Source organism: Columba livia, chromosome 4, assembly GCF_036013475.1.
Source record: "Columba livia isolate bColLiv1 breed racing homer chromosome 4, bColLiv1.pat.W.v2, whole genome shotgun sequence".
NCBI lineage: Eukaryota > Metazoa > Chordata > Aves > Columbiformes > Columbidae > Columba > Columba livia.
In genome coordinates, this window is record NC_088605.1 from 29,687,776 (window position 1) to 29,705,508 (window position 17,733).

Sequence of the window (17,733 nt, forward strand, 5' to 3'; positions counted from 1 at the left end):
CACTAACCCTTCTCAGCTTAAATGGACTTTGCCTTCTTCCAGATGCATTGCTAGGATCAGTGCTGATCTAGATTATCTGTCTTGGCAGCCTGAAAGTGCCCACCAACACTTAGCTCATGAACTTCAGCAGTAGCTGAATATTGGGGCTAATAACCCCACAATTTAATACCTGCAAGCTGCTCTGTTTGATTTCCAATGGTTGGACAATGCACTTATCCTTGTCTTGTCAAATGGAGCATGATTTTGCTGATACCCTAATTACGTTGCTCAGACAAAATACTCTTATTTGTAGTTGTCTGAGGACATAAGGTTGAATGGCAATAGCAAATACTATCTAATATCTGTTAGTGTGTGGGAATATGCTAGTTGCTACAAAATCCCTGTCTGATACTTACTTGTACGTATATGCAAAATGAAGTGTAACAATCCCTGATAAGAGTCAAAAACTTTTCAGGAAACCTTTACATCATGGTTCTGTTAAAAATGTCAAAATTAGTTTCAAAGTTTTCAATGTAAAACTAAAAACTAGTGAAATCAGAAGAAAAATTGGTTAAAAACCTAATTCAGTTGCTCTGTGCAATTTTACAAGTTCTTTTCATCTGTTTAAATTTTTCCTACTTTGCAGTTTCTTGCTATAGTTCGATTTTTAAGAAAGATCTTTTTTAAAAATGACATTTCATGCTTTTTGCTAGAAAAACAGTTAAAACTAATTTTTGCATACTCTAGTTGAAGGAAAATCAAAGTTGTCATAAGCTCTTATTTTAATTTTTAGAAGTTGTTAGTTTTCTTTTGACAAACTCGAGTCAAATGCTGCATTTTTTTTCAGCCAAAACTACAGTAAAAACAGTGACATATTTTTCCAGAGATATAATGGATTTGGAACTGCAGGATGTGGCTGTTTGGAAGGAAGAATAAGAAAGTGTCGCTATTTCACTAGTTAGAAAGAGCAAAGAAAGACCATTTACAAGAGATGTGGCAGGCAGGAATTGCTCAGCCTATAAGCACCTCTTAAAGGGGGCAAAACATCAAAGTACTCTTAGGCTAGCCTATAGAAGGTGAACTAAAATTCTTTCTTTCCCCCTTATGCCTAGGCAGTCTGGGAGAAGAATGCTAACCACTGGTCCCTAGCAGTGTATCCTGATTTCTGATCATTTAAAGAAAAATTCCCATTTCAGAGAGCAAGCAAGATTGTGAAAGTAGAGACTACCACACCCCATCTTCAAAAAAGGTAAGGAAATGCTTTTCTGTTGATCCTTTAACACTGTAAATGATGTCTTCATTTAACAATTCATTAACTTGAAGGCAGAAATGAGAATTTAGATAATAATTGAACAGTAAAGTATGTGGTTTAACCTGCATGTTCCAACTCATAAACAGAAAAAAAGGGGCTTTTTCATATTAAAGGAAGAATGTAGTGCATGTGTTACTGTACGTGGGACTATTTTTTGTGTAGCTTTTGTGTACATTTTGGGAAAAAAAATAAAATAAGTACTGCACACAACAGCAAATATTTTCCTTCATTTCAACCACTGAAGTTATTCTTAGCCACGCAAAGATGTATGTAGTCTCCAGTCTAGTAAGCAGCTCTTGTTTTGCCAAGACAGATATGCAGCGTGTCTGTAGAATGCTGCCACTGGGAATTAGTGCTAAGTAATAGTCTGCCATTTAGGCTTTTATCAGAACAGATTCGCACTGTTTTTCTTTCTGCTAGGTTTTGAATTGATTGGTTATTTGTAAAATATTTACAACTTTACTTTCTTAGATGCTTTAGTTGTAACAAGTACTGGAAGAAGCTGAAAACAGTTAAAATGTACTGTGTTGTGTATGTTTCCTCTGAAAGTGGAATGACAGCAGCATTATTTTTTTTTGGCCTGGGAAGAACACTGGAATTGCAAATTATAGGTAACAATTTCTTTCTAGAGCACCCTTTCTGGAATGTGGTTCCAGGGCATATGTGTTCATTAGGGACTTCATCTGCCAATGCCCTGCTCTACAGTGCATTTCTATAAAACTAGGTTCAGTATCTTCCTGTCTTTGCTTTTGCACAAAACAATATGGTTCTGGTATTCAAACTTCCTTTATGTGGTTTAGAGAATCTGTCCTGTCTAACAAATATCACCCTGTAAATTAACAAAGACTATTAGTTAACTAAAAGCCCTGCCGTACTAGTGACTCTCTTGCCAAAATGTACATTTGACTGGTGTGTTATGCGGCAAGAGAATGAATGACAGGTAGATACTGACAGCTCTTCTGAAATGATCAGCAATGTTATTAAGAAAAAAAAGGTTCTGTTATCTTGAGATGGTCATAGTCACAAGGATATTTTTCTATCCTAAAAACCTACTACACCTCAGTTGAAGGTACACAGGTGTTTTTGAAATACGTATTTGTGAGATGATGTCTGTTGATGTATTATAGGTAGGATATGTTTTTAGGTTTTCAAGGTAGGAAGATACCACCAGTGTGCCGCCACCATGGAAGGTGCTCTGTGCATGCAGCATGCTTTCTACCTGCTCTTTCTAACCTCACATTTCCATGACACTTTTGTTTAAAGATTACAGATTCTGAGCTGTCTTCTGCTTCCTTCTAATAGACTACATTTTTGCATGCCATATGGCAGTTTTCAAATAGCACATTTTTATAACTTGCCAGGTAAAATACAATACCCATCGGCTTAAAACACAAATATTCAAGGAGCAGCCTATGAGAGTGGTCAGTTGCAGTATCATCTCCAGATTGGCTAATATGAATTTCATAAATAAAGTATGTAAGACATATTTCTGTGTAGTATTTGCATTTAACTTTTCTTCCAGTAGAAATAAAGCTTTTTTCTTTTTTTTTTTTCCTACATGTACCCAGTGTTCTTTCATAATCCGCCTCCGTATCCTGTTGTTAGAATATTCTTCTTTTTGCTGCAGAAAATAGGACCAAAACCTTAATAGGAAATAATTTGTACTATGAGTAGAGATTTTGCTTTATCCATAAGATTATTTTCGGTGCAAATAATTTGTAAATGTTGCATTAGTCAACTTTTGAACAAGTTTACTGAAGTCTAATATTTTATATTTTCTAATACATACATTTTTCTAGCTCATTCTACTATTTCACGTTTTCTAGGTTAAAATATTTACAGCTTCAGACTCATTTATTGGTGACCCTATTCTGCTTCTCCAGAGGCTTCAGTTTTCCTTTAAGGCACACTGTTTGTTTTCTTTCTTCAAAAAAAAGTGGAAGAATAGGAAAACCTTTGTTCTTTTATGTTGTATTAAAGTTTCTGATTTCATTTGTATCATCCAAAACTGTTTGTCTTGCTTTATTCCATTAATTTCTTGGTTTCCTTCTTTTGCCTCTCTTATTCTTTATGTTTACCCAATTCAGATTTCTTCCTTACAATAACTGATGATTATGTGTATAGTTGGTGTTTTTTTCAGTCACTTTAGTGGAAGTAGAAACTTCAAGAGTTTTATGGAATGAGTCACTATTCAATAATCAGCTGTGCAAATATTCAATTTTCTTATTTTAATGACGAAGAGGTCCTGCCAAGAAGACAGAGACCTTGGTTTAGTCAACATTATGTTGTAACATTTGTTCACGATTAATTGTCTAGATTTCTAGACTTTTCTTGTGTTATACATGCAATGAATTTTAGAGGTAATTAGAATAAGCCTCAATGTGAAAAGTGCCTTGATTTGTGAACCGGCTATGTATTATTAATGTGAATGACTTGGTTGTCTTCTCAAATTTAATATAATAAAACCAGCCAGGAAGTATTTCACTGTAAACAGACTCTGATTTCATGCTCTTCTACAACTCAGCCTTAGCTTGCTTTCTTGCAGAACGGTGTCATGTTCTCATTCCAACCCAATGCAGAAGTGACCCCACACACCGGAGAAAGCTGCTCGTTGAATTTGTGGCTTGCTCAGCCAGTGCCCCTGGCCATGCAGGGCTTGGACCTGGGGTGGTATGCTCCAGAGATCAGCTGGGTAGTTCCATGCCCACACCATGTCCTAAAATCACCTAGATAACTCTTCTACACCTACTCCAGGCACATCTGCCCACTGCGTGGCCCTCCCCACTGTGTGTCCTTCTTAGAAAGAACCAATTTCTTTGTCTCCTCGGACTGAGGAAGGACAACCAAGATGATGATCTGAGAGTTGCAGCAATGTGAAATTGTGTTCACAGTTCCATGTTCCATCCCACTGTCTTCAGAACTACACAGCAGTGTGCAGCAGGAGTTGAAAACTTGAGTGGCTAAATCCATCTGCTGATCATGGTAGGGCAAGAATTTTGGGACTTGCACAGTGAATTTCTAAAAATGTTGATGATGTGAAAACTAAGCTGTAAATATCAAATACTTCTTTCACATAACATTTGGGGAATCTACTGATTGTATATATTTCTCTCTGTGACCAACATATAGGGAATTGGAGGCTGCCGGCTTGTGAATCTGGGTATTTAGTCCTCTTTCTAGGAGGACTTTCTAGGAGGACTTTCTATGCCTAATATTTACCAGGCTGACAACCTGTACGCTTTTGGAAGTTGAGGGGACTGGGTTTATTTTTATTAGTACTGCAGGAAAGTGGGAGGGCAATAGGTAGATCTGTTATAGTGTGGAAGCTACACCTGACAATTTTGGGATCTCCAAAAGAGCCTGGAGAGAGTGAAGCAAATTGGCACAAGCTCCTGTAAAGTAATTTCCTCTGAAAGGTAATACTGTCATGGTGAAGAACAGAGTTATTCTTGATCACCTTGCTTTGAAATAATGGTAAGACAACTATAAATAACACAAGTTGCCATGTCACATTTTCATGTTCCTCAAACCTCTTGCTATATAAACTTCACTAGTAAACTCTCACATCTGCTCTGTTTCCCCAGGAAGCTATCCAGTATGCAAAAACTTGTCTTGATAATTTTGCAAGAACAGTTTTTCTGCTTTTACTTCCTTTGGATAAACTGAATAGTATATCTATATTATAATCAGAGCAGTATTTATGTTCAGTCTCTAGATGCCTATATGTTTTTGAGTCTTTTCACTCAATGTAAAGGTTTTAGAAAAATGAATATAATAGCTTCTAAGACAGAGCTAATTTTTGTGAAATGATTTGATTGCAGTAGTATTTCTTGGTTGTAACTAAATATCTTTCTCTATTTTAACCACCAAGTTATAACTGGAATTGAGGTTTTTGTTCCTGGTTAAATTTCTTAGTTTCAAACAAGATTTCCATGCTCACCAGAGGTATTTTGGAGCAGCTTATACCTCAAAATAGGGCCAAACTGCAAAGCCAAACTCCAGAAGCCATGTTTACAAAATTAGATCAGTTTCTGTTTAGATTTTTATTTTTGTGTTCCTGCTGATGACAGGAGCTTATGCAATTAATCGAGGTTTAGCTAATCTGTAGGTTACATTATTTTGATTTCTTCTGTGCTGAATTCTGAGAGAATATCAAGGAAGGGTACTGTAGGCAAAATAATCTGAGGGCAAAAGGTGATTTATGCTTCCTTGTAGTACTCTTAGAACTGGGCCGATATAAGGATTTTCTATAGTCATTTTTGCATTGCTACCACTACATTAGAGTTTTAAAGTTCAAATTTCGATCTTATGAGTACTCAAGATTTCAGGTTTGTAGGTCTGGGACAGGCAAAAACTGACACAAGTCCTGATCTGACTTTGCTAGAGTGGTGTTTGTGTTTGTGATGTCCCGCCTTAAACATCCAGCAACGAAATAATCTTTAAAGCCCTAATTCAGGAAAAGAGAGTCACATGCTTAATTTTAATATAATGTAATGCTTCTTGAGCTGGAGGCTCATTTTAGCCCTGGGCTTTTGTGGCTGACTAGGATGGAAGGAGGTAAAGCTCTTAGAGAAATTGCAAAAGGAGATGACACCCATGTAGATATCAGAGCTAATTATGATACAGGATGTTAAATTCAGTACTGGAGACTGACTATCTGCCCTGTATTCAAAGATTTAAAATTCCCTGTGGCTGTCCTCTCCTCCATCTGAATGAATCTCTCAGCTGAAATGCAGCTCAGCTCTTTAAACAGCTGCCTCACACAGCTTTTAAAAAGCTGCCTTTGTGTACCTTGCTATTTTTACTTCATATTTCACTGCACCACCTGAACTACTTGGAGATCTGTGATGTCCTGAACAGGCAGTAGGCAGAGATGTCTTCAAGACAAGGTTCTTGTCAGCTCCATCATCTTTCTCATTAAGTAGAAAGGGGAGCCGAACTCTTCTATCTGTTGGATAATGTTTTCCACTGCTGAGGTTGCCAGTTTTTGTTGATATAACTCAGGATAAACCACTGTCATATAGTGCTGTTCTGTATCCTACATTTCCCGTATTGGATAAGTTATTGTCTAAAAGTAAGACTTCTTCCCAAAAAACAATGGTTTTGCAGATGAAGGAAAATATGAAAAATATTTGACTCGTAGGTGAATTTCACTTAGGAAAAAAAAACAAAAACAAACAAACAAACAAAAAAAACCCCAAAACTCTTACAGGCTTTTAAAGTTGTTATTTTAATCTGCTTATGTGTTTTACAGAAGCACATGTGCTGTGTCTTTTAATGGCTGTCTTGTTAGATCTGGAAGATATAACGTGCCATTATAATACTTTTACTGCCTATGTTGCATAGGAGTGTCTTTTACTGAGCCCATTAATGCAGTTGTTTACCCCTTGGTGAAACAAAGTATGGAAAACATGCAACTAGAGAATGTAATTTGAAGAAAAAAAATTTTCTGTAAAAAGGTTTATTTGTACCTCTACAGCATTCAGGTAGCCAATTCAGTGCTTTATAATACAATACTGTTTATTGTACTGTTTAGTATAGTGTTCATGGATAGCTCTGTTTATTATGTTAAATAGAAGTATTGCAAATATTATTTAAAATATTTATTATATAAATACATAATACTAGTAGTTGTTTTCATTAGTAATCAGAGGAAGTAATACAGTAAGATGGAAAACATATTCTGCACAATGTGACTTTCTTATTACAGGGCTCTTTCATTAATTGGAGGTGTGACATACTTGTGCTGCTGCATTTTGTTATGAAGCACAGCTATAATTTTCACATAGTATGGATTTCCTAATGTAATGACTCTTCTGCCCTCACAATAGTGCTACTGCATAGTTTCGAAGAAGCCTAAAATGTAAGACATTTTACTGCAAGAACAGAGATTTAAAAATAAGGAAATCTTAAATTTGTGTTTAATTTCAAAATCTCAGTGGTTATATAAATGTGTTGTGCTGTGCTTCTTGTTTCAGTAACATTTGAAAAAAAAAAAAAACCCAAACAAAACAAAAACAAAAACATGGCTGCAGCTGAAAGGGATACTAACCAAAATATTCACCCTGAGGTACTGGGTATTGATGATTCAGGTACTGTAAAAAATAAACTCTTTTTTTGGTTGCAAGTTAAAGAGACAGAACACATTTTCATTTTCTTTACAAAGGGAACCTCCTCCTTCCTCATAAACTAATGCAAGAAAACTGTTTATGCCAGTGTCTGAAAGCTATATAGTTGACCATGCTGGTCTTGCAGTTCCTTCTTACTACAGATGGGTCTCCTAGTGTCTTTGTTACGTTGTCCGGAGCATATTTGATCACTTGGGCTAGCAGGTACTGAGTGTTTGTATAGGAAGTTTATGTTACAGGGTTTTTTATGTCAGGATTTGATTTATTTTATTTGATTCCCTTGCTTCCCTTCTTTTTTTCCTCTTTCTGTTATTTCAAGCTGTAGCAATGTTTGACTTAATTCTAGTACTCCGTAACAGAAGAGTCCTAGAAACTGGGTCCATGAAGCAATACTACATTCAGTTGATTTTGTCTTTCCTATTTTAAGTGCAGGACTGTCCATTTCATTATATTTCTGAGTACCTTGTCAAGGTAAATAATCTTGCACTTCATGTCTCTGTCCAGTTGTTTAATACACTTCATTGAGCAACTTTTCCTAATACTGAATCCAAACTTTCTCTGCCAACATTTTGTCCACCTAGAGCCTCCTAAACAGCCTTACTCCCTTCATTCTTCTATAGTCTCACAGGAAAAATCAACAAAGTTTAGTACTGAAACACAAAACTATCTTTAAGGATTCAAAATGTAATAGTTTCTATTGCATGACTTATGGGATTTCCTCTGTTAAACTATAAAAACAAAGCTGCTATAAGGAAATCTCCAGTGATGGAAATACATCATAAAGAAAACAATTATTTTGTGTTCCAGTTCAGAAAGTTGCTTGAGGACAGATTAAACTGAATTCTTCAGTTGGGGTCTTGGTGTCTTAGTTGCATAAATCATTGATGAAAACAGTACCATCTATATATTTTGCTTATACTGAAGTGTTTTTTCATAGGCCGAAGACATCTCACTTATTTTCCCTAGTCAGGTTCCCAGCTGCCCTCATGGAAACTAGCACCTTTCCAAGGAAACTGGTCCAGCAATTTTAGAATTAACAGACCAGATAATACATTTTAAAAGATTGTCACTTGAAAATGAGAGACACTCATCATCACCTATAGCTTAATAATTTGCAATTCATATTAAATGCATAAGGGAAAATTATATAGCCTTTGTGATTTCCATACAAAGGTGTAAATGAACAAGCCTACAATTCAGTCAGTTGAAAGACAGTATGAATATGTATAAATGAAGGGATATTGAATGTTCTTACTGAAATCTTAATTCCAAAAAGCACAAAACATTTCCTGAGAAGACTGAAATACCTTTTACTCTGCAAAGACCTAACCTATGTTGAGCATTAGTTACAGAAGCAGAAGTAAACAATTCTTTCTCTGACTTTAAAGGATTTGTAATTTATATAATGTAAGGAAAAGTTAGGCGAGCAAGTTCATCCAAGATCATAGAATCATAGAATCATTTTGTTTGGAAGAAAACCTTGAGATCATAGAGTCCAACCATTAACCTAACTCTGGCACTGAGTCAGGTCCCTAAGATCCTCATCTATATGTCTTTTAAACACCTCCAGGTGTGGTGACTCCACCACTTCCCCTCTTCCAGTGCTTCACAACCCTTTCCATGAAGAAAGTTTTCCTAATATCCAATCTAAACCTTCCCTGGTTCAACTTGAGGCCATTTCTTCTTGTCCTATCACTTGTTACTTGGGAGAAGAGACCAACAACCACCTCACTACAACCTCCTTTCAGGTAGTTGTAGACAGTGATAAGGTCTCCCCCCAGCCTCCTTTTCTCCAGGTCAAACAACCCCACCAAAAGTGTTTATCATTCGTGCAACAGAACAGCCCCAGGCTGTTGACTTTTTTTATGAGTATTTCCCTCTCTTTGTGGCAGCAGCATATATAAATAGTAGAAAGAATTTTTTTTGGGAAAGACTTTGTTGCTCGTATTAAAATAGATAGTTGAGCTAATCATGGAATAGGTGTGAGGATTTTTTTATGCCTTTCCCTTTACATGTAGTTTCTGATTAGGGGTTTAAGAAGCTTGGAAGACCTGTGCAACAGTAGCTCTTAGTTAAAATACTGCTGAAAGTTGACCCCAGAAAAGACGTTGTACAAGCTTACGTACTGCCAGTTTTCTGGTAATTGCATGACCTTGGCTTCAGAAATCCCCAAGCCCACAAGGCAGTGATTTTAATCTTTATTTAGGATTCATATGTAGCTAATTTTGTTTAAATCCCCCCTGCCTCCTTATTTTCCTTCCCTTTCTTCTCCTTCTGTCAGCTCTTCATTCTCATCAGTTTGCCTTAAAGGCCCAGGGTGGATGAGTCAATGATTCCAATCTGTACATGCTTAGATACAAATTTTCTTTTAGGGACAGCAGTATCATGCTTTAGCTCAGTAGGCAGTCATGTTTTTTGAGCAATTTTGACTTCAAGAACTTCCTTTTTTTAGCTACTGACTGCTGCACTCCTCTCTCCATTTCAGAAAAGCATGGTCTCTGGGGTCTTTTTAAAAATAGATAAAACAAACCTGGCTTTTGACTGCAGAGATATTACCAGTCCAATGAAGATTCAGCATTGTTTAATCTTGTGTTGATCCCTGATTTTCCTTTCTTGTCCATGTGTCAGTTTTTCATTCATCTTTGATCACCTGGACATCTACCTCCTTGCCTTCCTGCCTCCCACCAGTCCTCTCCTCCTCCACACTCCAGGGAGCTCCTAACGCCAGCACTGCCAGACTGTGTGGCACTGACAGTTTGGATGGAAGCTGATGCCTTATCTCTCTCTTACTAAGTAAAGAAGAGACTGTGGGTATCTGGAATAAGAAAGGTTGGAAAGTCGAAATATCAGGTGAGAAGGAGATCTTTTGTGCTGTCACCACAGCAGCACCTGAGTGCTTGAACAGACACAAAATGCTTCTGAAACACTGAAAATGCCACCGTTGCTCCCTGCTCCAGAGATTAATGGTCTCTCACTTGGAGAAGGGAGGGAACACTTTTCTCCCTCCTTAATCCTGTCTTCGTCTAGAAAGCCAGGAAAAAGCTGGAAGGGTAACACAAGATGGTATTGTTTTGTGTTCATTTTTTCTAATCAGCCAAACTATTGAAAATGCTTCTGTCTCTTTAAAATGGTGTGGTATTTTGTGCTGTGACTACTACTGAATGTGAAGTTATTTGAGTGAACAGAATAACTTCATGTGTACTGAGGTGTGAGGTGACCTCATTATTCCTAAATCTGTTCCTGTTTTGTAGCACTTCTTATTCAGCTCTACTCTTTCAGCTGCTCGAGTGTTTTTATTTCTGCTCTGGTTGTGTAACAGAATTTTTTTTAAATGTCAAAATCATGGCAACATGAGTTGGTTAGTTCAGCCAACCTGGTAGAAATGTAACTGTTCATAGATACGATGACAATTGAGCAAGATTGAATGGGGTTTGTGGCTTAATAAGATAAGAAGTAACACTTGCCAGGTTTTACTCTGGTGCAAGGATGTCGATTAGCACAAGAGATGCTTCTTTCTAACCAAGAGTTCTGGTAAAGGTATTTTTAAAAAAATCATCATTTTGACTTCGCTTACAAGGAGTCAGGGCTTCAAAGGGGTGTGTTGTAGAGAAGTCAGGTAAACTGGCATTCGCTGTTTGCCTTCAGAAGAGCATGTGGTGGGGACTGCTGGTAGCACTATCCAGTCATTGCTTGTCCCAGTGCAGAGGTGCACATCCCTGGGGAGATTCTGCTCTCTTCAACCCTTTGTGTTTTTGCTGCCACTGAGGGCTCTGCTGTAGGGACTGTTTATCTGGAAGCTGTCCACTCGTTGGACACAAAGATTTTATAACTCAAAGTTGACTCAGTGAGGACCATGCAGTCTTGCTGGTTATTACTGAGTAGAGTTTGTCTGAAGCAGCAGATTAGAGGTGGATGACTGTATATACCATTGCAAATGCCATATATTGTCAAATTTCTTATACTAACTTGAGAGTTTTTCCATTTGGACCTCCAGCATTTAAGGGAAAAAGGAGAGGCAAGAGTCCAACTATTGTTGCTTGAGAGCTCTCTTTATTACCTCCTAAGTTATTCCCATGGGATGTGTTTTGTTAAGTAATGCATCCCATCTTCTGTATCATTAACCACTGTTCAGAAACTTCCTGACTTAAAGCGAAGTGATTTTTGCCTGTCTCCCTGTCTGCCACTCTCTTTTACTTGATTTCTCTTACTAGTTTCACTGTTCTCCACTGATTGTGTGTAGCGTGGAGCACTTGAATGAGTTGGTAATCTGTGGGGTTTTTTGACCAGCAGGTAAGTTTTCTGACCAAGTGTGTTTCCCGAGTTAAAGGTCTGGTGCCTATGCCAAAGTTGTGGTTGCATTAATAACCTCCCATATTTTACAGTTGCATGCAACAAGGTTTTAGCAATCCCACTGCCTTGATTTCCTGTCGCATCCAAAATAGGTCAAGATGAAATATGAAGTCAGCCAAGCTGGGGAGAGGCGGCAAACATTTTGGATTGGCATCAATAGATGGCATCACTGCCAGTTCAGTGGTGTGAATTGTTTAATTATTCTCCATAGAACAAAACGTAAAAACAAAACACCCCATGTGCCTAAGTTTTTGTTGGATTTGACATTAATTGCAGTTGTTTGGGGAATAACTAGGACTTTTAAAATGTCTACTGCATTACAGTCTTTAACTATTAAAACCTATTTTTATGTAAGTCAATTGAAAAAAACCCACCCTTTTTCTCTTTAAAGTTTGACTGTATGGAGTTCAATTTTGCCACTCCACCTTTAATCCTATTTCATTTCATGTTTTAAAGTGTAAGAAAAGCTTGTGTTTCAACTTTCATCCCTGCTGAAACAGAAAGGCTGAGGCATTGGTGGCAGGCATTTGGGTGGGACTCAGATAAAGGTGATGTTAAGAAGATATAAGGTTACTACCTCTTCATTATAGGATTGTCCATCACTTGTCTTTGTGCCTGTTTGAGTCCTACTGCTCCTCAGCTACTGTTACAAAAAGTTTTCTGATAACCTTGTGTGATGATTAAACCCTTCTACTTGTCCTCAGCCAGGAGATTGTCATTCGTGCATCTCCAACGTTGATGCTAGGTTAGGTAGTCTCTCTAAGAGGTACCTCTCGATGCCTATGCTTTTCGATATCATTTATCTGTTGGTCTCCAAGCTGCATCTCAGTCATGGGGTTTGAAAAGATAAAGCTGCAAAGGGCTGGAATAGCTGCAGAATGTGCCCAGGGGAGTGACCACAGTTGTGATCTACAGAGTGTTTTCCTGGGTAGCCATGCAGCCATTCTGATGGTCCTGAGCCCTGCTGTAAGCCCTCATGGTCTGAATTAATCCTGGCTTGCTGACTGTTAGGAGGGATGCTAGATCTAGTGTAGTACTGTGGGATGAAGGCTTGAGGGGGCTGGGTGAAGTGATTTATTTGCTGAAGGGAATCTTGTTCTTGTCAGCTGCTGGAGTAGAGAAAGCAGCTAGATGGGTCAAAAAGCCATGCATTTTGTCAGACCACAGTAGTTTCTCCTTTCTATTCATCTTTTCTTTTTTTTTTTTTTCTTTTTTTCTTCTTTCATAGCTCTTTTTAATTAAAAATTAAATTGGGTGAAAGTCATTCTCTTGGCTCCTGAGAATGTTTCATTAATGAAATAAAATGTGTCCCTAAAGAAAGAAGTCGCTAAAGTTATTATCACACATAAGTCTTGATGTATCCACCAAAAAAAAAATCAGTCTGAGATACCTCTGAGGAGAGAGACAGGAGAATATTACTCTGAACTTTTGTATTTCATCTTTTCTTATGCTTAGTTTGATCTCATTTGCCTGTGTTTTGGGGAAATGGTTCTGTCTGTCTATATTTCCAGCACTTAACAAAATGCAGCCACTAAGCAGCCTGGTATTCTTAAATGTTTCTCCAAATAAACTAATAATGTGTGTTTACTTGACTTTACAGAGGAAGATTTAAGAAATCAGATATTATTGAATGAAGTATGTGCAACAGATTAATTTAAATCTTCCTCTGTTAAAGGCTTTAACTTCCTTGACTTCAAAAGTCTCTGTGATCAATAAGCAGTGCTAAGGACCACTGTTTAAATCAGAAGATAATCATAAATGACTTTGGTTTCACATTAAGAAGGTGCAATATTTCTCTAGATTCTGAGTTCTATGAGAAACATTTTTTGGTCTAAACACCGTCAGGATGGGAAGGCCTAATATTTGCCACTTGTTTTTGGTCTTTGGGTAAAACCCATAAGACATATTTTTGAAAAAATACCATGCAAAAATTGAAAATGCAGCATTAAACCACAGATTTTCTGTAGAGGATTTTACCACACTATAAGCTACTTGGTTCCCAGGAGATTTCAAAATCAGACCACCCATTTGTATGCCAAACTACAGATCTGGGAGCCGAGCTTTGCTGGGTATATTTTCCCTTAAATCCTGGCTGCAGATATCCATCCATGGAAGACTGGCACCTCTGCGAAAGGAGCTGCAGGTGCCATGGGAAGTTCTACCCACAGCACAAAACAATGCTGCAGTAGGCTTTGACTCAGCCTGTGTTGACCAAGAACTGCATAATGAAGTCCTTTTTTTAGGTTTTATATTCAAAACTTCATTTCTTTTTAAGAGGAATTTGATCATTGTTGCTTCTTTTATGATGATGGTATAGACTGTTTAATGCTTGCCTCCATTTCATGGTACTATAGGATGCTTCAAAAAATACTATTGTCTGGCACAATTTTTCTTGGAAAATGCAGCCTCCAGATTTCAGGGCAGCTTTGACATTAGACTGTTCTTGTAAATTGAAAAACTTGATGATAAAATAACGGCAGGATTTTTCTGACTTTTTAAAAACTAATGCTGTTATTCATAGCACCTGTAAAGAGTTGCTTAGTATTCCTGGTCTACCTTTTTGCCCTTGTGGAAAAGGTAAGCTATTTTTTGCTTTGTAGATGGGGAAGACTGAGCAAAAAGCATTTATATAAACTAATGTACCAAACAAATGCTACATGAAGGATCAGTTGGGAGGTCTTAGCTATTGATCTGAAATCACCTTGGCTCTTGTTAGTTCAAACATCCCTCAGCATTTTCCACAGGGAGAGTGTTAAATAATAACAGAGTGCTGAAATACATGCTCAGCTTGATGTGTAACACTGTTCCTACAAGCTTCCCATCACATTACAGTATGTCCTTCAGAGTTCTCTTGAGAGCAACAACAAAAGAAGGCAAACCAACCCTTCTCTTTGGTGATTTTATGGCTTTTGTTTCTTCCTCAGAAGATCAAGTCTGGAGTTTCTCTGCCTTCGTCTGAAATTGTAGGCATGATCAATTTGTTTAAGAGACCTTGTAAGTATTGGACTGATTCTGTAGATCATGGAGCACATGATGTCCTGTCATTCAAAAGCTCACTGTTAAGTTTTTGTGGCTTAGTCTGGAGTACTTTCAGCGGGGAGCTGGCTGAGGGGGGAATGTGCTGTGCTTATTGTTTTTGAGCAGGAGCTGCTGCTAATGTATGTGCTGCTTTTGTCCATCTTTATGGCAGTCATAATAAACAGTGAATATATGAGGCCAAGTCAAATCCAAACCAAAGAGGTTACTCTGGTTTACGTTTTTGCAGGTAATTCCCTGTGGCACCACTGGGAGCTATCTGCACCGCTGTGGGAAACTTGACTCCCCCAGTTTGTGTATGTCAGATGCTGTGATTTATCATACCTTTTGAGATGGTCCTTTTAATCGCTGAAAATTGAGAATTTATGGATTTAAATTCTCAAGTAAATAGAAAAGAACATGCTCATTTAGGATCATCTGGATTATTTTTCAAAGTTGTCCAAAACCTTGCTATATTTAAAGCTCTCTACTGTAGTACTAATTCTAATAGTTTTTCCTATGTCATCAAACATTATCTTTCAGTTGCCCTGATACTAACTTACATTATTTCATCTTTATTTCTTGCGGTGGATTTGCAGAGATTATTTGACAAATTCAGAATATGAGTTAAATTATGTGAATGGACTGAAGCAGTATTAAGTCTGTACCTGTGTGTAAACACCAAGCATGCTATCAAGCAGTGGTGCTGGATCAGTGTGGTGTCCTGTTCACCTCTTTGTTGGTGGGGTTTGGGGATTGGGGAGCAGGGAGGAGGGATTGGCCAAAGTGTTTAAATGAATATGATTTGCTTTCAACACGAGATGATGGTTAACATCTTAACATGATGAAAGCTTTAGTCTGTTTTCAGGTTTCCTGATTATTTGTCTGTTTCAGTTTGGAAGTAAATAGTATTTCTGTTTCCACTGGCTTGCATGATGTTCCACATGACCTTGTGCTACTGAGAAGGTATTAAGAGGGGAAGAAACTCTAGCTTGATTCACTACCTGCCCTTCAGGACAAGGTGTGAAGCCAGGTCAAATGGTCTACCAGGGAAAGAGAGAGGAAGGAATGTAAAAAGCCTTTAATTCTCAACAAGTTATTTAATTGTCTCTAATTATGGATTTAAAGGATGAAAGAAGTAAGAGGACTTAATCTGCGTGCACTATTGAGGAATTCATGTAGGAAGAAGAGACAGAAGTGTTTGAAATACCTGGCTAGCTCTCTGTTGTCATCTGTTAATAATTCACATGGCCCTTTCATTTGTATTCTGTTGAGAAAAACAGAGTAGGGTTGTAATACAAAGAAGCTCTTAATTTCCTTTGTGAAGGAGTGGGAGTACAGCATGTCCATTCAGTAGAAACAAAAGAATTTACTTGTGTGAAGTTTTCAGACTTTTTCAGTTTTCTTTTTGTAGGCAACTTCACCAGTGGCATTGTGGGAAGAAAACTTTGTTTCTCATGTGGCTTTTACACTTGTGTTAGCTATTATTAGTTAAGGCATAACTGAGCTGCAAATTCCCAGACCCAGGCTTTCCCAGAATTTGGTGCCTGCTTTTGCAGAAAACCATTTGCTATACAAATACCACCACGTAAAATGGTGTGTCACTGTCTTGTATAGTGCTGCTGTAAAGACTTGGAAATCTCTGGCATCCAGCTGTGGGGGACAAGTCTTATTCAAAGTCATCTGAGTCTTCTCTGAAAGTCCTGATTCTAGGAAACCTGTGTCCACAGCCATCACCTCCTTTCATAGAAAAAGGATTGGCTAAAATATATTTACTCTCTCTGAGGGTACCCATGTTTCATGGATAAGGTTAAAAGGAGAAAGGTGGAGAGTATCTGCAGTTTTCCAACTCTCTAGCTGAGGTGAGCGCTGAACATTTGCATGCCTTGGTGGTCTTGCTCCCAGAACATGCTTTGGTGCCAGGGCTCTATTTTGCCTTTGGTTTCTGACCCTCTCATGTCCCTCATTTTCTACCCTTATATGTGCGATGGTTTCTGACCCCTCTTACCCACAGCTAACTTTTTCTCTCAAAGTGGGTAAAGAACAAATTCTGAAAATATTATGCTATTAAAATCTTATTGGTAATATCTTACTTGGGATATTTGTTTGTTTCTGACTCCTTAGGAAGCGTAGAATTTATATAAGAGACTTATCTTACTTCTGTGTAAGTACTAGCAGAATTCTCAAAAATGACAGTGTAAACACAGAAGATGTATACATCCACAAGTAGTCTAGATAAGATAGCAATGCTTCTCATACATTGCACATTAAGTTTTAATATCTCATGGGCAGAGACAGACACTAATTGGCTAACTCTGCCATTTGCAGTGAAGACATTCGTTATGTTTGTTTTGTAAGACTTCTTCTTAGTCCTCTTTCAGAAAAGCTGGAATGCATGGTCTGACTGACCTGGGTCAGGACTGAATTTCATGTTACTCCTCTGCGGCTTGAGCAGACTGGCTGCTATTGGAAACATGACACTCACCTAGGTGGAATTCTTTTCTGAACCAGCCTTGCCATGGCTGCATTAATTTTCCCTAATTACAAAACAACTTACACTTAATGATCTGCAATTAATCAGTACCTTTTGCTTTGCTTTGATATAAAATTATCCTTTCAGTAAAATGCTTCATGAAGTAATTAAAGATTTCAACCCGGTATAGTTGAGAGACTTCTGTCCTCTAGTTTACTTGTTTCTTATTAAATAGTAAGATTAAAATCTTGTCTCCGTAATCCAAAGATGCAATCACTTCTTCTTCTGCCATGGCAGACTATATTTAATTCTTATTCTGGAATGCTGTTTCCCTAAATGACATGTTCTCTTTAGCCTTGTTCCATTTTGCAATATAGCCTACAGCAGGGATGACCAGGTGCTCTGTGGTGATGTTTCTCCCAGCTGACTGCTCAGGTGCTGGAGGATAATAAGAGGCTGACTCTGTAGAGGTTGCT

The 17,733-nt window shown here is 37.8% G+C and overlaps 1 protein-coding gene across 10 annotated transcripts in view; it reads left to right on the forward strand.

Annotated features, from left to right (window-relative positions):
* CRACD (capping protein inhibiting regulator of actin dynamics) overlaps positions 1 to 17,733 on the forward strand; it is a 130,096-nt gene that overhangs the window by 56,728 nt on the left and 55,635 nt on the right. For 6 of the 10 annotated variants that reach the window (XM_065060953.1, XM_065060959.1, XM_065060957.1 and 3 more), the window contains one exon: positions 1,092 to 1,228. Coding sequence is in view for 2 of the 10 variants with exons in the window: in XM_021285914.2 (XP_021141589.2) it covers positions 14,739 to 14,763 (25 nt within the window). In the remaining 8 variants the exon portion in view is untranslated. Of the gene's footprint in view, positions 1 to 1,091; positions 1,229 to 14,693; positions 14,764 to 17,733 lie in introns of those variants that run through there. The other 4 variants (XM_021285914.2, XM_021285917.2, XM_065060951.1 and 1 more) reach the window with 4 other exon arrangements.